Raw genomic sequence first — 26,455 nt, 5'->3', positions numbered from 1 at the left:
AAGCACTGTACTTTCCACAGAGTGAGAGAGGATTATACCAGCTATGGCCACAGACCAGCCGTGTGTCCGGGCAGAGCGCGGAGCCCGGGGATTGGGCGCAGGTCACGTTGTGGGGCACTTGTGATGCCACTGCTGCAGTGGTAGTGGGCGCTGGAGCCGGTGAAGGCGAGCAACACGGATTTTATTAATATTAGCTATACAAGGCCCAAGGGCTGAAGAAAAATGCAGAAAATAAAAATACCTTCATTTTATTTGCTTCTTGTAATTTCTGGTAATATTACAGCAACTTTGTTTTTCCTCACATTGTTCCAAGAGCCAGAACTTTTTTATTTTTCTGTCAACATAGCCCTATGAAGGCTTGATTTTTACAGAACGACTGCCACTTTTGGATGACACCATCCATTTTATTAGATAATGTATTTCAAAAAGGGAAAAAAAAAATTCCAAGTGCAGTGAAATAGAGAAAAAGTGCAATTCTTTTTTTGTTTTTTTATTTTCAGCATTTATTATACTGTAAAGGTGACCTGGAAGTGTGACTCTCCAGATCAGTACAATTACGGTGATTTCAAACAAAATTGTTTTTTGTTTTTTTATTTCGGTGGTTTAAAAAAGAAAATTTGTATATTCTGAGATCTGTCATGTTTTCAATATTCACATGACGGAGCCGAGTGAAGGCTTGTTTCTTGGGCCGACATTTTTATTGATAGAATGCTTTGATCACCTCTTAATATGCTATTTTTTTGTGCTGTTGCATTGGCGGAGAAGCCGTAAGTCTGACATTTTGATTTTTTTTTTAAATTTTGCGGATTGGATTAATCATATTTTGATAGTACCAAAGTAGCGATACCACATGTGTATTTATCTAATGTATTTATTTTTTTTAAAGTATTTTGTAGCAGAAGACTTAACCCTGCGATTGCCTAATTGCTTACACTATATACAGAAATACAGAAGTATGGATGTTTACAGCGAAAAAAATAAAATCACAGTCTCCTATGAATGCGAGCTACAGGCTGGCTTTCACAGACGCACCATCATGATATGTAGGATAGCTGCGGAGACACCATCACGTGTTTCTCAACGCAAGCAGTGAATAGCCAGACCTTTCCCCGGGAAGGAACAACCACGGGAAGGGCAGCGTCCAATAAAGGAAAACATCCAATACAGGAAAACCACCTATGCCAAGCATGGTATCCATCCACAGACAGCTGTCTCCACGGTGTTGGATGTTTTGGTCTCCCCGAGGCCAATCATCTGTTCCTTCACAGCCTTTTACTAGGCACTGCTCCTAATAGCCAGATTCCTACTCCACACTGATGAGGGGCAAACACCCCGAAACAGCTGTCTGTGGATGGATACCATGCTTGGCATAGGTGGTTTTCCTGTATTGGATGTTTTCCTTTATTGGATGCTGCCCTTCCCGTGGTTGTTCCTTCCTGGGGAAAGGTCTGGCTATTCACTGCTTGCGTTGAGAAACACGTGATGGTGTCTCCGCAGCTATCCTACATGCATTTGCATATTTCCCATAAGGGATGGGGGCAGTGTTCTGGATCACTGCGTTGAGAAACACGTGATGGTGTCCCCGCGGTGTTGGATGTTTTGGTCTCCCCGAGGCCAATCATCTGTTCCTTCACAGCCTTTTACTAGGCACTGCTCCTAATAGCCAGATTCCTACTCCACACTGATGAGGGGCAAACACCCCGAAACAGCTGTCTCTGGATGGATACCATGCTTGGCATAGGTGGTTTTCCTGTATTGGATGTTTTCCTTTATTGGATGCTGCCCTTCCCGTGGTTGTTCCTTCCCGGGGAAAGGTCTGGCTATTCACTGCTTGCGTTGAGAAACACGTGATGGTGTCTCCGCAGCTATCCTACATGCATTTGCATATTTCCCATAAGGGATGGGGGCAGTGTTCTGGATCACTGCGTTGAGAAACACGTGATGGTGTCTCCGTGGTGTTGGATGTTTTGGTCTCCCCGAGGCCAATCATCTGTTCCTTCGCACCATCATGATAGTCACGGAAGTCTTCAGTAGACCCCGAGTTGTCATGGCAACCAACCTGCACCCTGCGAATGAGTCACGGGCACGCCGATTGGGGATTAGAACTGAACCCACCCAACATGAATGCTGTAAATGCCGCTGTCATAGTTTGACAGCAGCATTTAATAGGCAAAAAGATGCAGCTCCGCTCCACATGGAGCTGTTAGAGGCAGAAGATGGCTGAATATTACAGCCATCATCTGCCAGGAAAGATGTGGGCTCAAGAGGTGACATATGAAGTACTAGTATGTCACATGTCGGTAAGGGGTTATTGACCCCTTATTCTTTCAGTTCTCATTTAAAAAGTATTGAAACAAAAAAAAAAAAAAAAAAAAAAAAAGTTGAAAATTAAAATAAAAAGAACCGATTGTGAAAAGCATTATAGCCAGAGGTATGAATCCACTACCTGCTGTCTCTTCATCATTTTGCTCAGGTTCTGTGCTCTGTAACACAGGGTTGCCACGTTCTGTTTTGCTACTTGTCTCAGAAGTTTGTGGCTTCTGCATTTCATCCATAGGAAGTGTTCGGCAACTGGAGCTTGGTGATGGCTCTGTTTTCAAGCAAGACAATCAAGAAACACAGTATCATGGTAAGATAGATCACGGTCAACTAGTAGTATCTAATCCAAGTTTACATAAAAGAATTCTTGAATAGTCAAATATTAGTAAACTTCGAACTTAAAGAGTAACTTTTTTAGGCTACGTTCACATTCGCGTTGTTGGGCGCAGCGTCGTCGACGGATACCGACGCATGCATCATGCGCCCCTATCTTTAACATGGGGGGCGCATGGACATGAGCCGGTATGCGTTGTAATGAGTTTTACGACACATGCGTCATATTGACGCACAAGACAGGGCGCAGGGAACGCTACTTGTAGCGTTTTCCCTGCGCCAAAATTCCTGCTCCTTACTATCTTATGACTACGCATGCGTCGCAAAACGCGGCATTGTGTACATGCGTTGTTGGTTGCGTCGCCGACGCTGCGCCCAAAAACGCAAATGTGAACGTTACCTTATATGTTAAATTTTGTCCTGCATGGAAAGCTATGAAACTTTTCTAATAAATATATTCGGGGATTTGTATTTATTCCTATAACAAAAATGCATTTAAGTGACTTCTAAACCCCTATTTTTACCCTGTTTATTTGCTGCCTTCAGCAGAGGGCAGGTATGATCTACACTCATTTATAGTACTCGCCTATTTTACGCCATTCATTTCCAAAGCGCTTTTACAATCATTTCCCCTGTGATGATTGGGGCACAAGTCTGTCAGAGAACCTGGAGGAAACCCCCGCAAACCTGGGCAGAACATACAAACTCCCTGCAGATGTTGTCTTTGGTAAGATTTGAAACCGGGCCTCCAGCGCTACCGCGGTCCATGTACAGAATTGTTCCTATTCCTTGACTAAACTAGCAGTTTATTTTGAGAATTCAGGGAAACTGTTAAGTAAAAGTTATAGAGGATGATCTAACAAAGGGTGATCTATGTGGAGACAGAAATAAAGAAATAAGGTCAATTATAGGGAGGAAGGAAGGTAAATGAAAACAGTCTATCCTCTTTATATTCCATAATTTCTATTTAATACGATTTGACCGATAATGCAGACATTATGAAAGGGGATATACTGTACATCATATGCATCTTCATTTATTGTTCCAATGCATCCATATGCCATGGTAAGTACACTCTGCACATAACCTGGACCCAGAAGCCAATGAAATGTGTGGGATTCCTGAAGGGTTTGGGATGTACACTGCTTTCAGACGTCACTAAAAGCCAGATTTGGAAGGGTCAGGAAGCGAGTTTTGACATCTCTCAACCTCCTTGACTGCAGACAGGTCATTTGTCTGTTATGAGTGCCACATTTATTTATTTTATAGAATTAGGTCATTGCTGGGGCAAATAAACAATGATGTAGAAATTACTGGGGCAGAAATGGATGGTAGCGGTAGGAGACCAAAACACTTGACAAGTTCTTTATAATTCAAAATCTCCATTCACTTTGAGCTTACAGCTCTTAAGGAAACCTACATCTCCATGGTAACAGACTACAAACAAACCTACTGTAGTCTGATCCTGCAGTCATACTCCCTTCTATCTGTTCACCAGTTTTTTCTAACCTTAATTGAGCACAACACCAAGAACAGACTACACATTTAGTTTGTAGCCTGTACCCATGTAATGCAGAATTTTATGGCACCTGTAGCACAAAACAGGAGTATATTGTTAGTTCAGACAAGTGTGAAATGAGTTTCTTCATTAGTCACGTTATATGTATTACAACATCTTAAAAAGATAAACCTTCCCAATTTGGCAAAGTCTGCCATTTCCCCCATATCACACACACATAAGTGATATGATTTACTATGAAACTAGCCAAAGTGTACGAAATGTGACATTTATGTAATATACAATCTGAACAGCTCTCCAGTACAAGTTAATGCGATATAAACAAAGAAAAATCCATGAAATAGCATTTTAATACCATATGGAAAAAGTGAAGCAACTGTCAAAAATTCATTCCTCAGCAGCAGGTCCGTAAGGTCTTGTACGGTGCAGTTTGTTGTACCCCAGTCATAAAGTAACTCATGTGTAGGGCTTTTCCCCTTCTGAATGACTCCTTCAAATCGTCTGTAAAATATAGGAAACTGAGTTAATTGCGGATAATCAAGTATTGTACTATACCATGGCATCATGAAGGCCGTATGACTAGAAAATACCACGCATTTATTGTTGTTTTTTTTGCTTTATAAAAAATGTTAAGGAGTAACAAATGGGAGCTGACAATTCCCTATCAGATTCCTGCAAGGAAATGGTCTGTGTAGCAATGCAGCCATATTGGAAAAGGGGACCGAGTACTTCAGATCCACTGTCAACCTTCACTCTGACCCAGTTTTCACCTTCCTGACCAGGCCACATTTTACAGTTCTGACTAGTATCACTGTGTTAATAACCCTGGAACGCTTCAACATACCCTAATGATTCGTTTTTTGTGACACATTGTATTTCATGTTAGTAGTAAATTTAGGCCGATATTTGTGTTTATTTGGGAAAATATTTGAATTGTAAAGTTTTCACCAAAATTAAAATGTTGATGCCCTTAAACCAGATAGTTATTAACTAACATTTCCCACATGTCTACTTTATACAAGAATAATTTTTTTAAACATTTTTTGTTAGTAAGTTAGAAGGGTTAAAAGTTGACCAATGATTTCTCAATTTTTCAACAAAATTTACCAAACTGATTTTTTGTAGGGACCACATCACATTGAAGTGACTTTGAGGGGCCTATATGACAGAAAAGATCCAAAAGTGACACCATTCTAGAAACTGCACCCCTCAAGGTGCTCAAAACCACATTCAAGAAGTTTACTGACTCTTCAGGTGCTTCACAGGAAGAAATGGAACGTGGAAGGAAAAGGAAAAAAAAACAACTTTTACTTTACCTCAATAATGTTGATTTAGCCCCAAATATTTCATTTTCACAAAGGTAACAGCAGATAATGGACCATACAATTTGTTGTGCAATTTCTCCTGAGTACACCGATGCCCCATATGTTTACTACAGGGCTCAGGAGAGAAGGAGCACCATTTGACTTTTGGAGAGCAAAATTGGCTCGACTAAATAGCAGACGCCATGTCGTGTTTGCAGAGTCCCTGATGAGCCTAAACAGAGGAAACACCCCACAAGTGACCCCATTTTTGAAAACTACAACCCAATTTATCTAGATGTGTGGTGAGCACCTTGAACCCACAGGTGTTTCACAGAAATTTAGAACATTGAGAAGTTTGCCCCCACATTTTTCATTTTAAAAAGGGCAACAGGAGAAAACGGACCACAAAGTTTGTTGTGAAATCTCTCCCGCGTACACAGATACCCCACATGTGGTGGCAAACTACTGCTTGGGCACACGGCAGGGCAGGAGTGCCCACTGAATTCTGGAGATCAATTTTGGCTGGAGTCCTGATGCAATGTCATATTTGAAGAACTGCTGACATGCCAAAACAGCAGAAACCCGAAAAGTGACCCCATTTTGGAAATTGTACCTCTAGAGGAATTCATCTAGCAGTGAAGTGAGCATTTTTAACCTTCAGACGACTCACAGAATTCTATAACATTAGGATAAGTAAATAGAAATTTACCATTTTTTTCCCACTAAAATGCTGCTCTGGGCCCAAGTTTCCAATAGGGATAACAGAAGAAAATGCACAGTATAACTTGTTACGCAATTTCTCCTGCGTACATCAATACCCCATATATGCTAGAAAACTACTTTTGAGGCAATGAAAAGCTCGGAAGGGAAGACGCACCATATTTGAGTTCAGATTTTGCTGGAATGGTTTAGGGCACCATGTCACATTGGCAGAGCCACTGACCGGAGGTGCCAAGAACAGCAGAACCCCTCCATAAGTGACCCCATTTTACAAACTACACCCCCAAATACATTCAACTAGGGGTGCATGGAGCATGTTGATACCACATGGGCCTCACAGAATTGTATACCATTGGGCGATAAAGAAAGCATAATTACATTTTTACCACTTACCGTAACTGTGGTTTGAGCCCCAAGTTTTTAATTTTTATAAGGGCTAATAGACAAAAAAAACGGACCTTGCAGTTTGTTGTGCAATTATTCCTGAGTGCGCCAATACTCTAGATACAATTAAGAACTACTTTTCAGACAGTGTAAAGCTAGAAAGGAAGGAGCGCCATATTGTAGTCCAGATTTTACTGTTGTTGCTTGCGGGTGCCATGACCCACTGGAAGAGCCCTTAATGTGCCAGAACAACAGAACTCCACTACAAGTGACCCCATTTTACAAACTACACCTCTCAATTAATTCAGCTAAGTGATCATATTGACACCACAAGTGTGTAACATAATTTTATACCATTGGGCAGTGAAGGAAAAATAATTTTTAAACACAAGATTGTTTTAGCCACAACATTTTCACGAGGGAAAATAGGTAAAAACAGCACCAAAATGTGTCACACAATTTCTGCTGAACGTGGCAATATGCCATATGTGTCTGTACAGTACTGGTTGGCCACATGGCAAGACACGGGAGAGATGGAATGCTATTTGCCTCTTGGAAGAGTAAATTATTGGGATGATTGTGGTAAATTTGTGCGCTGCTGAATCACTAGAATTCCTGAATTATTAGTACATGTGGCTTTATTATTCTGCGCGTTTCAGAGTTCAAGACTCCATCAGGACGCCAGAGGAACAACCTGATGTTCCTGTGGTGATCCTGATGAAGGAGTCTTGAACTCTGAAACGCGAAGAATAATAAAGCCACATGTACTAATAATTCAGGAATTCTAGTGATTCAGCAGCGCACAAATTTACCACAATCATCCCAATCTGTATCTAACGGCTGGTCCTTCCTGGACTCGTGGATCTGCTGCAGCGAATCCTTTCAATGCTTCAATTCAGCTACATCTGGTGAGTTCAATCCTATGAATTAACCTTTTAACTTTCTCAGATAAGACACTATTTGCACGCTTTCCTTCAACAGTTTTCCTAAGAGTAAATTATTGTAATATACAGGGTGGGCCATTTATATGGATACACCTGGGTGGGCTATTTATAAAGTTGGATCCAAAATGGCTGACTTCAAAATGGCAGCCATGGTCACCACCCTTCTTGAAAAGTTTTCCCCCTCCCATACGCTAATGTGTCACAAACAGGAATTGATATCACCAACCATTCCCAATTTATTTTGGTGTATCCATATAAATAGCCCACCCTATAGTTTGTGGACTCCATATACAGAGCCATCAATTGCCAGAAGAGCAGGATCCCCCTTCAAGCGACCCCATTTATCTAGAGTTGTAGTGACAATTATCTCAATGAAGCGTTTGGAAGAATCAGTCCTAGTGCAGTGACACACCCCAGTGCACTTCCATCATGATTTGCATATAACTTTAGCTTCTATGCTAAATTTCCATGATTATAATGTCGGATCTCTATAATGAATGTACTAAGTCACCAGGATTTTGTCACCTATTCTGAGAGCAGCATTATGTAGAGACTGAAACACTCATTCCAGTGATGTGTCACTAACTGAGCTGCTGGCTGCAGTTTTGATAAAATCACTGTTTTATCAGCAGCAGAATATCATTAGAGGACTAAAACCTGCTCTATATAATAACAACCACCCCACTGATTGGTTGCCTTCAACCTATGCACAGTGTACACAGAAAGCTGCCCATCAGTGGTGTGGGCGTGTTACATGCAACGTTGCGGTAGCCGTCTGTTACATCCCGGCACGTTATGGTGCCAGTATGGCTGGTACTTATGTTCTCTAGTGCCGTCGCTCTGGAACTCCCACCTGGGACAATCTATTCATGTCACGTACTCAGTCCTGCCTAGGCCCGTTACCTTCAAGAGTTATAAACTCTGGGCCTTTCTCTAATACATCACAGTTCACCACATAACATTAAACTCCTCTCAAGGGGGAAAGTGGGCAGCATATCTATCGCCTTACATATACACAGCTCATCATCCAGACAACTGGTGGCTTTATCAAAATGACATCACAGCATGAAGAACAGTAAGTTATATCACGCTGCTCTCGGGGGGTAGCAAAAACCTACGTTTTGGAACAGAGGACAACTCAAGAACACACATTTTCCAAAGAATAATTGGAAAAATATAGTCTTATACCTTATATGAAGCTGTGTATATCGAGGCTCTCCTGAAGATTTCCTTATATCCACAGCCAGCTTTTTCCATCCTTCTTGAGGATCAAGAAAATCAGACAACTGGCGGAAAAGTGCAGGACTGAGGTTCCGAACATAAGTGGACGGTGATATGGTCTTACTCATTTCACAATCCTGTAAGAAAAATATAAAGTGTGATCTGGTCATGTAGAAAACACTTCCTGGCTTATAGTACAAAACACCAGTAGGAAGTTTTAGTTATATCTATTTTCTTTACTCGTTTATATAGCGCCATTACTTCCACAGCGCCTTACAGGCTTCATCATCACTGTCCCTATTGGGGCTCACAACTTAAGTTGTCGATTAGTATGCCTTTCACAGTAGCACCAACATGTTCCGGAGCCCCTTACAATTCAGTGAGTACATGTACCAACAAAAGCGGACATTCAAGAGCAACAAGGTAGGAACCAATTCAAACGATGAATTACAGTACTCGTCACAAGAGCTCACAATCTGTAAGAAAAAGGTGTGACAAACAAAGGGCTAGTTCTGATCAGCGGTCAGGGTGTAGTACCCACGCGCCATTTACTCAGACAGTTTCTGACTATGAACACTTATGAAGTAAATTAGGGTTTTAGGGTTCAAGGAGAATGAATTGTTAGGCCGGATTGACATATTAGTGTTTTGCAGTTTGAGAAAGGAAAGGACCAACCGTGGACCTCCTCACGCACACTTGCGGCCACAGACATAAATGAGGCTGGAGAGGTTGGCTCAGGAGACCCGTGGCCAGTTCATGCATTACTGTCTGTAATAGGAGGGAGTGAGAAACACGGATGTGTGAATCCGGTATTATGGAACTAATCAGGTGGTGAGGAATAAGGTACAAGACGGAGGTGAAGTGTTTTAATTGAAAAGCACCTGTGCTCTAGAGGTTATAGTATGGTACAGCAGTTGTATACTGTAATGTGGAGGTTATAGTATAGAATAGAAAGTCAGGACAAAACTAGGTGGCATCAGCCTGGGGCTCAGCCCGCAGAGGGGCGCTGTCAGGCTGCCTTATGCGGTGGTATGAAAGGTCTCTGTAGGGGCAGCAAAATGCTGCTCCCCGGAACTTGGATTTGGCCATTTTTCGAGTCAGTTGTTACACTGTAGAAGGAGCATAGTATAGAGCCTAGACATGATAGGAGGCACACCGTGTGAAGAGGGGACCCAATGTGGAAAGGGACACTTACAATAGGGGCAGTGTGGCAGTTATAGCCAATAAGGGGGGACACTGCGGTGGTTATAGATAATAGAGACAAACGGTGGCAGTTATAGTCCGGAAGGGATATGCGTGCAGGAAATATTTTAAAAAGGAGAAGACTGCGTGGTTGCCATGTACAAGAGAGACAGTCTGGAGGTCATATTTTGGGCAGGGGGTACAATGAGAAGCAATTAGTCAGCAATTGTATACAGGGCTGACTTGATGTTGCAGTTGAGCGATGTACTAAGCTTGGTGATTGTAGCCGCTAATGGTCCACTTCACCCTCACTGCCTTCAAATGTAACATCAGAGAGCAGCAGATCTCACTTCTCACAGGTACAGCTTCATCCGAAGGAAGAGAGAATGCAGGTAACCATTAGCGGCCACTGTTTGGCTGAAGGGCCCACATGACAAAATAGCGTCCCGTTAGACTCGGCACTGGTACAGGCTGTTATTTTATGTGGGGAACAGGGACAAACATATCATTGGTGCAACCTGTGTGCTCCCACAGGGGCCCAACAGGTAACGGGGCTCATTTCTACTTTCAAAGTATGTGCAATTTTGCATTTTTAGTAGCTCTTGGGAAGCAAAGAACTCATATACTGTTCTTGCACAGGGGCCCTTTTCTGTCTGTGTCCACCAGTGGTGGGGAAAATGGTGCTTAAGAAGGGATTGTCAAAGTAGTGGATAACACCTTTAATATATGTATCGGAGGGGCAGCAGACTGAATTTTTGCCCGAGGTGCAGGAAAGCAGAGATTTGTCTTTGCTTATAGTATGGAGGTTGTAGTAAAGTGTTGTATACTAAAGTCTGACCTAGTCTGGAACAGCAGTATGCACTCTGCAGCCCAGGCAGACGGTGTAGTGTACACAGGCAGAGCACGGAGCCTGACCTAGGTAGCCGTACACTCAGCAGCCCAGGCAGACGGTGTAGTGTACACAGGCAGAGCACGGAGCCTGACCTAGGTAGCCGTACACTCAGCAGCCCAGGCAGACTGTGTAGTGTACACAGGTAGAGCACGGAGCCTGACCTAGGTAGCCGTACACTCAGCAGCACAGGCAGACGGTGTAGTGTACACAGGTAGAGCACGGAGCCTGACCTAGGTAGCCGTACACTCAGCAGCCCAGGCAGACTGTGTAGTGTACACAGGTAGAGCACGGAGCCTGACCTAGGTAGCCGTACACTCAGCAGCACAGGCAGATGGTGTAGTGTACACAGGTAGAGCACGGAGCCTGACCTAGGTAGCCGTACACTCAGCAGCACAGGCAGACGGTGTAGTGTACACAGGTAGAGCACGGAGCCTGACCTAGGTAGCCGTACACTCAGCAGCCCAGGCAGACGGTGTAGTGTACACAGGTAGAGCACGGAGCCTGACCTAGGTAGCCGTACACTCAGCAGCCCAGGCAGACGGTGTAGTGTACACAGGTAGAGCACGGAGCCTGACCTAGGTAGCCATACACTAAGCAGCACAGGCAGATGGTGTAGTGTACACAGGCAGAGCACGGAGTCTGACCTAGGTAGCCATACACTAAGCAGCACAGGCAGACGGTGTAGTGTACACAGGTAGAGCACGGAGCCTGACCTAGGTAGCCGTACACTCAGCAGCACAGGCAGACGGTGTAGTGTACACAGAGCATGGAGTCTGACCTAGGTAGCCGTACACTCAGCAGCCCAGGCAGACGGTGTAGTGTACACAGGTAGAGCACGGAGCCTGACCTAGGTAGCCATACACTAAGCAGCACAGGCAGATGGTGTAGTGTACACAGGCAGAGCACGGAGTCTGACCTAGGTAGCCATACACTAAGCAGCACAGGCAGACGGTGTAGTGTACACAGGTAGAGCACGGAGCCTGACCTAGGTAGCCGTACACTCAGCAGCCCAGGCAGACGGTGTAGTGTACACAGAGCATGGAGTCTGACCTAGGTAGCCGTACACTCAGCAGCCCAGGCAGACGGTGTAGTGTACACAGTTAGAGCACGGAGCCTGACCTAGGTAGCCATACACTAAGCAGCACAGGCAGACGGTGTAGTGTACACAGGCAGAGAACGGAGTCTGACCTAGGTAGCCATACACTCTGCAGCCCAGGCAGACGGTGTAGTGTACACAGGTAGGGCATGGAGCCTGACCTAGGTAGCCGTACACTCAGCAGCACAGGCAGACGGTGTAGTGTACACAGGTAGGGCATGGAGCCTGACCTAGGTAGCCGTACACTCAGCAGCACAGGCAGACGGTGTAGTGTACACAGGTAGAGCACCGAGCCTGACCTAGGTAGCCGTACACTCTGCAGCACAGGCAGACGGTGTAGTGTACACAGGTAGAGCACGGAGCCTGACCTAGGTAGCCGTACACTCAGCAGCCCAGGCAGATGGTGTAGTGTACACATGCAGAGCACAGAGCCTGACCTAGGTAGCAGCACACTCATCACATCAGGCAGACGGTGTAGTGTACACAGGTAGAGCACGGAGCCTGACCTAGGTAGCAGCACACTCATCACATCAGGCAGACGGTGTAGTGTACACAGGCAGAGCACGGAGCCTGACCTAGGTAGCCATACACTCTGCAGCACAGGAAGATGGTGTAGTGTACACAGGTAGAGCACGGAGCCTGACCTAGGTAGCCGTACGCTCAGCAGCCCAGGCAGACGGTGTAGTGTACACAGGTAGAGCACGGAGCCTGACCTAGGTTAGCAGCACACTCATCACATCAGGCAGACGGTGTAGTGTACACAGGCAGAGAACGGAGTCTGACCTAGGTAGCAGCACACTCAGCAGCCCAGACGAGGCTGAAGTTAGTTTCTTATTCTGTTTTTTATAGGTTCAACAACAATTAATAATCATCACAATAATAACACACAATGCTGCGAGGTGCCATGACGTGAATACAAAAAAAACAACTACAAAAATTATAAAACTGGCACTTTTTGGAAGTGCATTGAACACCAAGGTGGATTGCTGCTGAGGGGAAAAAAAATCTCTTTATCTTCAGCTTAGCGAGTGTGAACGAGCTGAGTGTGACCTGAGCGTAAGTGTGAACGGCGGTAAGTGTGACTTGTGATTCAGTGACTTTGGATTCACGGAGTTTCCAAAGGGGGAATTACTGAATTGCTGTTTGTGTTTTATTGATACTTTGTATTTATTTTTTATTTAACGTTTCTGTCTGGTGCAATCCCCATTAGGAAATGTGCACCACTGTTGTTAATGCCATCCAGTGCACATCTTGCCTCATGTATGCAGTCCTTGATCAGCCGGTCGAGGGTGCATACTGCTGTGCGAGATGTGAGCACGTTGTGCATTTGGAAACCCAGATTCTGGATCTAAATGTGCAGATGGCAACACTGAGATCCATTGACAATATGGAAAGGAGTCTTCTGCTCACTGAGCAGACGCTCAATGGGATAGATGAGGGGGGGATGGTAGGATGGAGCTGCAGGACAATGGAGTAGCAAGCTGGGTGACAGTTAGAAAGCAGGGTAGGGGGAAGAGTGCCAGGGAGGCTAGTCCTGATCTGGCACACCCCAATAAGTTTGCTAAGTTGGCAGATGGGGGGGGTGCTAGTACAGGGGTAGCACTGCTGCAGCCAGGCATGTCCTCTGAAAACCGGAGGAGTGACTGCTCCAGTAAGGAGGGAAATAGGAGAGCAGGGCAGGCCAGACAGGTGTTGGTAGTGGGGGACACAATTATTAGGGGAACAGATAGGGCAATCTGTCACAAAGACAGGGATCGTCGAAGAGTGTGCTGCCTACCTGGCGCTCGAGTCCGACACATTGCTCATTGGGTGGACAGATTACTGGGAGGGGCTGGTGAGGACCCAGCGGTCATGGTGCACATTGGCACAAATGACAAAGTTAGAGGTAGGTGGACGGTGCTAAAAAACGATTTCAGGGAATTAGGCTGCAAGCAAGGACCTCCAACGTGGTATTTTCCGAAATACTGCCTGTACCAAGCCAGACAGGCAACGGGAGATTAGGGGGGTTAATAAGTGGCTCAAGAATTGGTGTAGGAAGGAGGGGTTTGGGTTCCTGCAGAACTGGGCCGACTTCTCAGTTGGCTACAGGTTCTACGCTAGGGACGGGCTGCACCTCAATGGAGAAGGTGCAGCTGTGCTGGGGGAGAAAATGGCTAGAAGGTTGGAGGAGTGTTTAAACTAGGGATTGGGGGGGGGAAGGGCATTCATTTTATAGCAGGGGAAGATAGTGCAGATAGAGACCTGGGCACAAATAAGGAAGTTGGGGGTGGCAGTGGCATTAGAACAATTAATAATTTAAGAAAGAATAGAGGTACAGAGAAAGATACATAAAATGTATGTATACTAATGCCAGAAGCGTCGCCAACAAAATGGAGGAATTAGAATTAATGTTGTTGGAGCATAATTATGACATGGTGGGGATATCTGAAACGTGGCTGGATGAGAGCCATGACTGGGCTGTTAACTTGCAGGGCTATAGTCTGTTCAGAAATGACCGAACGGATAAGCGAGGGGTGTGTCTATATGTAAAATCATCCTTAAAACCCATCCTGCGTGATAATATAGGTGAATCTAATGAAAATGTAGAGTCCCTGTGGGTGGAGATAAGGGGAGGGGTAAAAAAATAGAATTATTCTTACCGTTAATTCGGTTTCTAGGAGCCTTCCACGACAGCCCAGCCCAGGAGGTTGTCTCCATACCCTAATGGGGGACAGGAAAAACAGGAGGTTAAAAACCCCTCCCACCTCCCATTAACCAGTGACTTACAACTGAACCCATAGCACCAGTTACCTTTTAGGTTCTCAGAAAAATATCCAAGAATGTCGGGAGGGAATTAACGCTGTTGTGGAAGGCTCCTAGAAACCGAATTAACGGTAAGAATATTTCTATTTTCTCTAGTTGCCTTTCACGACAGCCCAGGAGGAATGCCAACCAATTCTGTATTTAGGGAGGGACCACAGCCTGGAGAACCTTCCGGCCAAAGACTAGATCCTGGTTGGACCAGAAGTCCAATCTATTATGTTTAGTGAATGTGTGTAGAGAAGACCATGTTGCAGCCCTGCAAATCTGCTCCGTGGATGCACCAGCCCTTTCAGCCCAGGAGATGGAAGTAGATCTGGTGGAATGAGCCTTTAGGCCTGTAGGTACCGCGACATCCTGAGCTAGATATGCTTCAGTTATGGCCTTTTTTATCCAGTTGGCAATGGTACTCTTCGCTACCTTCTTGCCTTTGTTTCGCCCAGATAAATGAACGAAGAGATTTTGGTCAATTCTGAAGGATTTAGTTTGTTCCAAATAGTGTAATACTATACGACGTACATCCAAGGTATGGAATCTATGTTCTTGCGGATTTGTAGGATTGTGACAGAACGATGGAAGGACTATGTTCTGTGATCGGTGAAATTCTGACACCACCTTTGGAAGAAAACATGGATCAGGTCGGAACACAATGGAATCGTCCCTTATGCTGAGATAAGGTTCTCTGATTGAAAGAGCTTGTATTTCCCCCACTCGTCTTGCAGTAGATATGGCAACTAAGAAGGCAGCTTTGCAGGACAGGAGCTGTGAGTAACAAGAAGATAGCGGCTCAAATGGAGGAGCCGTAAGGCCCTTTAGGACTATGTTTAAGTCCCATGATGGTACAAAGATTTGTTGTTTTGGATAATGTCTTGATGCTGAGACCATAAACCTTTTTATCCAACGATGACCTGCAAGGTCTTGGTCAAAGACAGAACTCAAGGCTGATACTTGAACTTTTAATGTACTCAGCCTTAACCCCAATTCCAGCCCTTTTTGTAAAAAGTCTAATATTTGTGAGATATTAGGGTGGAAAGGGTCAGGATTATAAGGGTGACACCACGAGGAAAACCTTTTCCAAATTTTGCTGTATATAGCGTTAGTGACAGGTTTTCTGGACTTTTGTAAAGTGGAGATCACCGACTCTGAAAGACCTTTAGCTCTTAGTACCTGGGCTTCAACAGCCAGGCTGCCAGTTTGAATTTTTGGGGGTTCGGATGATAAAAGGGACCCTGGAGGAGAAGATCCTCTGACGCTTGTAGAAAGACTGGACCATCCACTTGTAATTCTCTGATGAGGTGGTACCAGCTCCTCTCCGGCCATGCCGGAGCTACCAGGATAGTTGGGAATTGATCGTCTCGGATCTTCCGAAGGGTCTTTGCAAGCAACGGTATTGGAGGAAATAAGTACGCTAGCCGGAACCTCCATGTATGAGCAAAGGCGTCTACTCCCTGAGACTTGTCTCTGGGGTCTAGAGAGAAGTAGGTCTCGACCTGTGCATTCTGACTTGAAGCTAAGAGATCTATGTCGGGAAGGCCCCACCTGTTCGTCAACATCCTGAAAACGTCCGTCTTCAGGCTCCATTCTCCTGGTTGTAAGTCGTGACGACTTAGGAGATCTGCTTGAACATTTACTGACCCTTTGAGGTGTATTGTTGATAATGAGAGATGTTTCTCTGCCCAGCAAAAAAATTCTGCTTGATACAGCTCTCAGGTAGTTGAATTTTGGACTCCCTTGGTGTTTGAGATGCGCTATAGTCGTTATATTGTCCGAGTACACTCTGACATGTTGACCTACAATTAGACTGTTGGCGGCTAGAAGGGCCTTCTCCACTGCCATCAATTCTCTGAGGTTGGAAGAACTGGAGCTTTCTTTCTGATTCCAGTGACCCTGAAATGGGACCTGCGACACAACCGCACCCCAGCCTTTTTGACTGGCATCTGTTGTTACTGTCACCAGTGGATTTTGTATCCAGTCCACACCCTTGAGAAGGTTTGTTTGGATCACCCACCAGGTTAAGGAGGCTTTTACCTTCCCTGGAGTGTATACTCTTCTGTTTAGGAAGTTTGGATTTCCATTCCAGTTTTCCAGAATGTGTGCCTGCAGAACTCTGGAATGGGCCTGAGCCCACTGGACTAACTGTATGCAGGCCGTCATTGACCCCAGAAAAGACATTGCTGTCCGCAGAATAGGGGATCTTTGTTTTTTTAAGTCTAGGACTTTGGATGTCAAGTTCTTCCGGTGATCTTCTGGTAGGAAAGATTTTTGATTTTCCGAGTCCAATAGGACCCACAAAAATTTTATCACTTTTGATGGCAACAGATGAGACTACTTTAGATTGGGTATCCAACCCAAGAGTCGTAGGATGTTCAGAGTTCTGGCAACCCTCTGATTGAAAATTTCGGCGGAAGGACCAATGATTAGAAGGTCATCCAGGTAAGGTACTATGGCGACGTCTTGGTTTCTGATATGAGATACAGCTTCCGCCATGACTCTGGAGAAAACCCTTGGGGCCGAGGAGATCCCGAAGGGAAGAACATTGCATTGGAAATGTAGAATCTTGTGATTCAACTGAACCGCAAATCTCAGATACTTCCTGTGACAAGGATGTATCGGGATATGAAAATAGGCATCCTTGAGATCTATTGTTGCCATATATGAATGAGGAGCTATCAGAGGGATGGCTGATTTTACTGACTCCATTTTGAATTTGCAGTAAGTGATGTATTGATTGAAAGCTTTTAAATTTATTATGATCCGGGCTTGTCCGGAAGGCTTTTTTACCATGAATATATACGGGAATAATGCCCCTTTCCCTGCTCGTTTACTGGGACCATAGAAATTGCTCTCGAGGTCATCAGATCTTGTAATCCTGACATCATCAGTTTTTGAGTCTCCCGAGATGACGGGGAGGTAACTCTTAGGATCCTGGGAGGAGGCGCCTCGAACTCTATAAGAAGACCCTGCTGGATAACATTTACGACCCAAAAGCTGTTGGAGATATTCCGCCAACTGTGAACAAAGTTCGAAAGCCTCCCCCCCACCGGATCGGAGTCATTGTTTTTCTTGCTGTGATTGCTGGGGAATAAGGATATTTTGGGGTTTCCCCTTGGCATAGCTCCATCTACCGGATTTGCCTTTACCCTTAACCTGGAAGGGCTGAGACTGGGAGGCCCGAAAAAAAACGCTTCCTGGGAGGTCTCTGTTCAGGAAGAGTCTTTTTTCTGTCCGTGGCATTTTCCAGGATGTCATCTAATGAAGGCCCGAACACATAGTCACCTTTAAAGGGAATGGAACACAACTTTATTTTTGAAGTGACATCTCCACTCCACATCTTTAGCCAGAGAGCTCTTCTGGCCGAATTTGTCTGGACTAAAGATCTGGCGGCTACACGGATGGATTCCAGGGAGGCTTTTGCAAGAAATCCGGTTGCTCTATGTAAAATAGGCAAGGAGTCCAACACCTCATCTCTCGGAGTACCCTGAGAGATGTGGTTTTCTAATTCCTCCATCCAGCGGAAGAGAGACCTGGCTACACAGGTGGATGCAACATTGAACCTGAGAGCCAAGGTGGAAGTTTCCCAGGATTTTTTGAGTAGACTTTCAATCTTCCTATCTAAGGGGTCCTTTAGCTGGGAGGAGTCTTCGAACGGCTGGGCAGTCTTTTTTGCCACCTTAGCCACCTGAACATCTATTTTCGGGATGTTCCATTTAATTGAATCCTCATCCAGAGGGAACCTGTGTTTAAAGTCTGACGGGGTGGTTAGCCGTTTCTCAGGAAGTTCCCACTCATTATTAATCATATCAATGATACTTTTATGTACGGGAAAACCAAGTTGTTTATCAGTATGTATGCCGAATAACTCATCCTGTATAGACTGAGGAACGGGTTCCTCCTTTAGCCCCATAGTACTCCTCACCGCGGACACCAATTCCTCAATATGTTCAGAAGAAAAAAGGTATTTTCTGATTTCAGCAGTTTTATGAGGTAGGACATCTTCCCATTTAACTGAGGATGACGCATAAGAGCCATCAGATTCGGAGTCAGAATATTCCTGGATCTCTCTTTTCTTGGGAAGTGATGGACCAGGTGAGGGTGGTTGTGGCGGTGGAGGAGGAGTAAACATGGTCAAAGAGGTCTGAACCTCCTGTCTAACCAAGGAAAGTATCTCTTCAATTAGTGAAGGATGTTCAGCCCGGATTATTTTGTCCGTACAGGGTTGGCACAATTTTTTTCTCCCATTTTAAGGGCAGTTTTTCATTACATGTAGCACATTTGCGCTTAGTAGTGGATTTATAGCCAGGCTTGTCTCCCTGAAATGAGAGAGGAAGCAGTATGAGAAGGTATTCTAAAAATCCACCCTTAAATGGGACCAGTCCCTGCCACACTTACTGGGGCTTGGGGAGAACTGGGCTCTGTAGCTGCAGGGCAAGACATATCCATGCTGAGCAGGCTTACCCGAGACGTCTTCTGCAGCTTTATATAGAAAATAAATGCTGCTCCAGCGCTTGGCAATTAGCCGTCCCCTCCCCCTCCGCAGTCCCAGGCAGGCGTGCGAGGATGCAGCGTGCCTCACACACCGTTCGGAAATCCAGCAATCCGGGCATAGTAACGCTCCTGCACAGGAGCGCCGACCCGGAAGTGAAGACCGCAGCACCACGTGACTTCCGGGTCGCCGAACAGCGCACACAGGAGGGGGAGACACCGGAGAGCTCAGGGAGGCCTCCGGGAGGGGATCACTGGTCCGCTTTACCCCCGCAAGGGGACGCAGGAGGACCAGGAATGCGGTCCCGGAATCCAGAGGAGACGGGAGCAGAAAAGGAGGAGGAAGCCAAGGGGCCCGACCACCACTGCCCGGCACGAGATTAAGGTACCACTGCCAGAGCCGGCCGTGCAGATTACCAGGAACCTCTCCATGCCCCATGGGGAACAGGAAAGACACTGGTTAATGGGAGGTGGGAGGGGTTTTTAACCTCTTGTGCTTCCTGTCCCCCATTAGGGTATGGAGACAACCTCCTGGGCTGGGCTGTCGTGGAAGGCAAGTAGAGAAATAATACATTACTGACAGGGGTTTTTTATAAGTCTCCAAAAATAATGGAAGCAATGGAGAATATCCTCGTAAAGCAAATAGATGAAGCTGCGACTCAAGGAGAAGTCATTATTATGGGGGACTTCAACTACAATGAAATAGATTAAGGTAATCGGTTTTTGACAACTAAGAGAGACAATTACCTTTCACAACTGGTTCAGGACCCAACAAGAAGGGAGGCACTGCTAGACCTAATATTAACCAACAGGCCAGACCGCATATCAAATATAAGGGTTGGAGGTCACTTGGGGAATAGTGATCACAAAATAATAAGTTTTCATGTATCCTTTAATAAGATGTGTAGTAGAGGGGTTACAAGGACACTAAACTTCAGGAGGGCTAATTTCCAACGGATGAGAGAGGATCTTGGTGCAATTAACTGGGACGATATCCTGAGACATAAAAATACACAAAGAAAATGGGAGACATTTATTAGCATCCTGGATAGGACCTGTGCACAATATATACCGTATGGGAATAAACATACTAGAAATAGGAGGAAACCAATATGGCTAAATAGAGCTGTAAGGGGCGCAATAAGTGACAAAAAAGAAAGCATTTAGAGAATTAAAGGAAGTAAGTAGTGATGAGGCATTAAAGGGAACCTGTCACCCCCAAAATCAATGATGAGGTAAGCGCACTGTCATCAGGGGCTTATCTACAGCATTCTGTAATGCTGTAGATTTGCCACCGGTGTATCCTGAAAGAGAAAAAGACGTTAGATTATACTCACCCAGGGGCGGTCCCGCTGCGGTCCGGGTCTGATGGGTGTCTCAGGTCCGGTCCCTCCTATCTTCATTCCATAACGTCCTCTTCTGGTCTTCATGCCGCGGCTGCGGCGCAGGCGTACTTTGTCAGCCCTGTTGAGGGCAGAGCAGAGCACGGCAGTGCGCAGGGACAGGTCAGAGAGGCCCGGCGCCTGCGCACTGCAGTACTTTGCTCTGCCCTCAACACGGCAGACAAAGTACGCCTGCGCCACAGCCGCGGCGTGAAGACCAGAAGAAGACGTCATGGAATGAAGATGGGAGGCGCCGGACCGGACCTGAGACACCCATCGGACCCGGACCGCAGCAGGACCGTCCCTGGGTGAGTATAATTTAACGTCTTTCTCTCCTCCTTCAGGATACATTGGAGGCTTATCTACAGCATTATAGAATGCTGTAGATAAGCCCCTGATGACGGTGAGCTTACCTCACCATTGATTTTGGGGTTGACGGGTTCCCTTTAAATAAATACAGAAAATTAAATAAATTCTGTAAAAAGCAAATCAAGGCTGCAAAGATTGAGACAGAGATACTCATTGCCAGAGAGAGTAAAAATAATTCCAAAATATTCTTTAACTACGTAAATGGTAATAAACTAAAAAATAATAGTGTTGGCCCCCTTAAAAAATAGTCTGGGTCAAATGGTGGATGAGGAAAAAGCCAAAATGCTAAATGACTTTTTTTTCATCAGTACAGTTAGTCCTCGGGTTACGCCGCTCTCGAGTTACGTTGTTTTGTGGTTACGACGCCTCATTCCGACTTACGCGGTTTTGCGTCGTAAGTCGAACTACGTGCAGCGGCGGAAGAATTGAGTCCAGTAATGTACACTGTACCCGGTTACATGAGGAAAACGAGTCTCCTGCACGCCATAACACCTTTCATTATGGCTCCCAAACGTAAGCTACACTCATCTGATACCAGTGCATCAAAGAAAAGGAAGGCCATCACCATGGAGGTGAAAGTGGATATCATAAGGCGATCTGATAAGGGGGAAACACCGACAGAAATTAGCAGGTCATTAGGACTTAGTCGTTCGACTGTATGGTACAGTACTGTATGAACGTATGGCCCGACTTAGGTCGACATTCGGTTTACAACGCCGCGTAAGAACGGATCAATGTCGTAAGTCAAGGACTACCTGTATTTACACAAGAAAATTCCATGGCAGACAATATGATCAGTGATAACAAAAATTCCCCATTGTCACCTGCTTAACCCAGCAGGAAGTACGGCGGCGTCTAAAAAACCGCTAAAATTGACAAATCTCCGGGCCCGGATGGGATACACCCCTGAGTACTGCAGGAATTAAGTACAGTCATTGATAGACCATTATTTTTAATCTTTAAAGAGTCCATAATAACAGGGTCTGTACCACAGGACTGGCGTATAGCAAATGTGGTGCCAATATTCAAAAAGGACACAAAAACTGAACTCGGAAATTATAGGCCAGTAAGCTTAACCCATACTGTGGGTAAAATCCTGGAGGGAATTCTAAGAGATACTATACTGGAGTATCTGTAGAGGAATAACCTCATGACCCAGTATCAGCACGGGTTTGATAGGGAATCGTTCCTGTCAGACTAATCTGATCAGTTTCTATGAAGAGGTGAGTTCCGGACTGGACCAAGGGAACGCAGTGGACGTAGTGTATATGGACTTTTCAAAAGCTTTTGATACGGTGCCACACAAAAGGTTGTTACATAAAATGAGAATAAGGGGGATAGGGGAAAATATGTGCAAGTGGGTTGAGAGTTGGCTCAGGGATAGGAAACAAAGGGTGGTTATTAACGGAGCACATTCGGACTGGGTCGCGGTTAGCAGTGGGGTACCACAGGGGTCAGTATTGGGCCCTCTTCTTTTTAACATATTTATTAATGACCTTGTAGGGGGCATACAGAGCAGAATTTCAATATTTGCAGATGACACTAAACTCTGCAGGGTAATCAATACAGAGGAGGACAATTTTATATTACAGGATGATTTATGTAAACTAGAAGCTTGGGCTGACAAATGGCAAATGAGCTTTAATGGGGATAAATGTAAGGTCATGCACTTGGGTAGAAGTAATAAGATGTATATCTATGTGCTTAATTCTAAAACTCGGGGCAAAACCGTCAATGAAAAAGACCTGGGTCTATGGGTGGATGACAAACTCACATATAGAGGCCAGTGTCAGGCAGCTGCTACAAAGGCAAATAGAATAATGGGATGCATTAAAAGAGGCATAGATGCTCACGAGGAGAACATAATTTTACCTCTATACAAGTCACTAGTTCGACCACACTTAGAATACTGTGTACAGTTCTGGTCTCTGGTGTATAAGAAAGACATAGCTGAACTGGAGCGGGTGCAGAGAAGAGCGACCAAGGTTATTAGAGGACTGGGGGGTCTGCAATACCAAGATAGGTTATTACACTTGGGGCTGTTTAGTTTGGAGAAACAAAGACTAAGGGGTGATCTTATTTTAATGTATAAATATATGAGGGGACAGTACAAAGACCTTTCTGCTGATCTTTTTAATCATAGACCTGAGACAGGGACAAAGGGGCATTATCTACATCTGGAGGAAAGAAGGTTTAAGCATAATAACAGATGCGGATTCTTTACTGTAAGAGCAGTGAGACTATGGAACTCTCTGCCGTATGATGTTGTAATGAGTGATTCATTACTTAAATTTAAGAGGGGACTGGATGCCTTTCTGGAAAAGTATAATGTTACAGGGTATATACACTAGATTCCTTGATAGGGCGTTGATCAAGGGAACTAGTCTGATTGCCGTATGTGGAGTCGGGAAGGAATTTTTTTCCCCAGTGTGGAGCTTACTCTTTGCCACATGGGTTTTTTTTGCCTTCCTCTGGGATCAACAGGTTAGGGCATGTTAGGTTAGGTTATGTGTTGAACTAGATGGACTTAAAGTCTTCCTTCAACCTTAATAACTCTGTTACAAAAATGGACATCAAAGTGGGCAGCGAAGGGCATTAATGAAAGGGTTAAATGACTTTGGGCCACTGATCTCACACTTAGAATACACATAGTGATGCCCTGGATGCCCTGCATCAAACCCAGGTCCCGTTAACCTGGCCCAAATGTGTTTTGGGCATCAGAATTGGCATCAAACAGCCAATTTTCACAGATTTGAATAAGTAACTGATGTTTTTAAAGGGTTAAATGACTTTGGCCACTGATTCTGCATTCCTAGTGAGATCAGTGGCCCAAAGTCATTTAACCTCTTAAAAACACCAGTTACTTATTCAAATGGTCAAAATCGACTGTTTGCCCACTTTGATGGCAGCTCTGATGCCCAGAACCCATTTGGGCCAGGCTGCAGGGCACTGGAATTGATGTGGGGCGCCCTGTTCCATACATCTGCACCATACCTCCCAACTTTTGAGGAAGGGAAAGAGGGACGAAGTCAGCGGCGCGCGCAGTGCCCTGCGGCAAATTTTAGGCCACACCTCTGACCACACCCATTTCACAACTAGTCACGCCCCAACCACACCCATTTAGCACTTCTGATCACAATGTTTCATAAACAATAATTATAAACAAAAAAAAAATATGGCCACACATGATGCTCCATACTGTATAATGGCCACACACGACGCTCCATACTGTATAATGGCCACACGACGCTCCATACTGTATAGTGGCCACACATGACGCTCCTTACTGTATAATGGCCCCAAATGATGCTGCGTACAGTGTACTGGCCCCACGTGATGCTCCATACAGTATAATGGGCCCACATGATGCTGCATACTGTATAATGGCCACACATGATGCTCCATACTGTATAATGGCCACATGACGCTCCATACTGTATAATGGCCATTGGCCACATGACGCTCCATACTGTATAATAGCCGCACATGATGCTTCGTACTGTATAATGGCCACACATAATGCTGCGTACTGTATAATGGCCACACATAATGCTGCGTACTGTATAATGGCCACACATGATGCTGCGTACTGTATAATGGCCACACATAATGCTGCGTACTGTATAATGGCCACACATAATGCCCCATACTGTATAATGGCCATTGGCCACACATGATGCTCCATACTGTATAACGGCCACACATGATGCTCCATACTGTATAATGGCCACACAGTTCTCCATACTGTATAATGATCCCACATGATGCTTAATACTGTATAATGACCCCCCTCCTGTATGCATGGCTCATATTCCCCCTCCCCCTGTATGCATGGCGCATATTCCCCCCCCCCGTATGCATAGCTCATATTTCCCCCCCCTCCTGTATGTATGGCTCATATTACCCCCTCCTGTATGCATGGCTCATATTCCCCCCCTCATGTATGTATGGCTCATATTTCCCCCCCTGTATGCATGGCTCATATCCCCCCCTCCTGTATGCATGGCTTATATTTCCCCCCCCCTGTACGCATGGCTCATATTCCCCCTCCCCCTGTATGCATGGCTCATATTCGCCCCCTCCTGTATGTATGGCTCATATTTCCCCCCCTGTATGCATGGCTCATATCCCCCCCTCCTGTATGCATGGCTCATATTTCCCCCCCCCCTGTACGCATGGCTCATATTCCCCCTCCCCCTGTATGCATGGCTCATATTTCCCCCTCCTGCATGCATGACTCATTTCTCTCCCCCCCCCTGTATTCATGGCTCATCTCTCCACCCCACCCCCTGCTCCCATCTTGAATGGCGCGGCTTACCGTCCTCCTTCATCCCCCCTACCCTGTCCCTCATACTTACCTGTTCCTCACCACGTGGCCATCCCTCTCGCTCTGTCCCGACTCCCGGCTCAGCACCTTCTTCCTGCGTGAGCGGTCATGTGATACCGCTCATTAAGGTCATGAATATGCAGGGGGGGGGGGGAATCGGTCGGGAGGTTTATAAAAAAAAACAAAACACAGCAACAAACCTTGCTCAGGTGCCGCCCCCTGCATTGTCCCCGCTCTAGGCACGTAGTGCGGGACAACTAATGTCCCGCCCGGGATCGCGGGGCTGATTGTCAAAATCGGGACAGTCCCGCTGGATCCGGGATGGTTAGGAGGTATGTCTGCACTGTGAGATCAGAGGCCCAAAGTCATTTAACCCTTTCATTAACGCCCTTCGGTGCCCACTTTGAAGCCCATTTTTGTGCCAGTTTTATAATTTTTGTAGCTGTTTTTCAGTGTACTCACATCAGGGCTCCTCGCTGCACTGTATGTTATTATTGTGATGCTTATTATTTGTTGTTGTTACAGTTAAACCTATAAAAACAACAGAAAAGAAAAAAATTGCTGAATAAGAAACCAAGTTCAGCCAGGTGCAGCCGAGGTGGTGCCGAGCTGTCACTCCCACCGAGACCCTACTGCCCACGGCACTCACCCGCTGCCGCCCCAGCACCGACCACCTCCAGCAGTGATGCACGCACACATACGGGACATTTCCGCATCCTCTCTGCTGCTTTCACAAGCGGCCGGCACCCTTTCAGTGCTGCAGCCGCGCTAGTTCCCACACATAATCCGCACAGAGAGCGTCCAGGGCCGCGGCCACATAAACCCGGAGTCCGGCCAATAGTGACTCCATACAGCCACAAGTGTATGGTCACTGTCATTACACATCGTCCTTGTATTACACGCTGACCTGACCCTGTGCCTTTAAGGCGCTCTGGGTGACACAGCCATCTAATTGGTTCCTGGAATCCGTAATGGGCGTGGTCTGCGGGCAGGAAGCTGAGGAGCGCTGAGGATCCGTACAGCAGTCAGGTTAGGTTACACGTGTTTGGTCATTCACAATGTGACTAGTGGACTACAAGTCACAGCATGCATCGCGTCTGGGGTGTCATGTGACTATTACACTGAGGGTTCAAGGTTACACACTTTATTGGTTTGGAGTCTGGACTAATCCAGTCCTCGTCA

The 26,455-nt window shown here is 45.6% G+C and overlaps 2 protein-coding genes across 5 annotated transcripts in view; one reads left to right on the top strand and one right to left on the bottom strand.

The window, feature by feature from the left end:
- IRAK4 (interleukin 1 receptor associated kinase 4) overlaps nucleotides 1-26,291 on the bottom strand; it is a 38,564-nt gene extending 12,273 nt beyond the window's left edge. Inside the window, exons 1-6 of one of the 4 annotated variants that reach the window (XM_077265129.1) lie at nucleotides 25,923-26,010; nucleotides 25,736-25,804; nucleotides 14,554-14,614; nucleotides 8,712-8,881; nucleotides 4,527-4,672; nucleotides 2,447-2,590 (exon numbers count right to left, since the gene is read on the bottom strand). In XM_077265129.1, coding sequence (XP_077121244.1) covers nucleotides 2,447-2,590; nucleotides 4,527-4,672; nucleotides 8,712-8,881; nucleotides 14,554-14,614; nucleotides 25,736-25,737 — 523 coding nt within the window. In that variant the 5' untranslated portion in view covers nucleotides 25,738-25,804; nucleotides 25,923-26,010. Of the gene's footprint in view, nucleotides 1-2,446; nucleotides 2,591-4,526; nucleotides 4,673-8,711; nucleotides 8,882-14,553; nucleotides 14,615-25,735; nucleotides 25,805-25,922; nucleotides 26,059-26,180 lie in introns of those variants that run through there. The other 3 variants (XM_077265130.1, XM_077265132.1, XM_077265131.1) reach the window with 3 other exon arrangements.
- The window catches only part of PUS7L (pseudouridine synthase 7 like), a 55,221-nt gene continuing 54,939 nt past the window's right edge, over nucleotides 26,174-26,455 (top strand). Inside the window, exon 1 of the mRNA XM_077265128.1 lies at nucleotides 26,174-26,302. The gene's annotated coding sequence lies outside the window, so the exon portion shown is untranslated. The remainder of the gene's footprint in view (nucleotides 26,303-26,455) is intronic.

Source organism: Ranitomeya variabilis, chromosome 5 (genome assembly GCF_051348905.1).
Source record: "Ranitomeya variabilis isolate aRanVar5 chromosome 5, aRanVar5.hap1, whole genome shotgun sequence".
Classification (NCBI taxonomy): domain Eukaryota; kingdom Metazoa; phylum Chordata; class Amphibia; order Anura; family Dendrobatidae; genus Ranitomeya; species Ranitomeya variabilis.
Note: the sequence above shows the minus strand (reverse complement) of the source record. Positions and strands in the feature narration are given on the sequence as shown.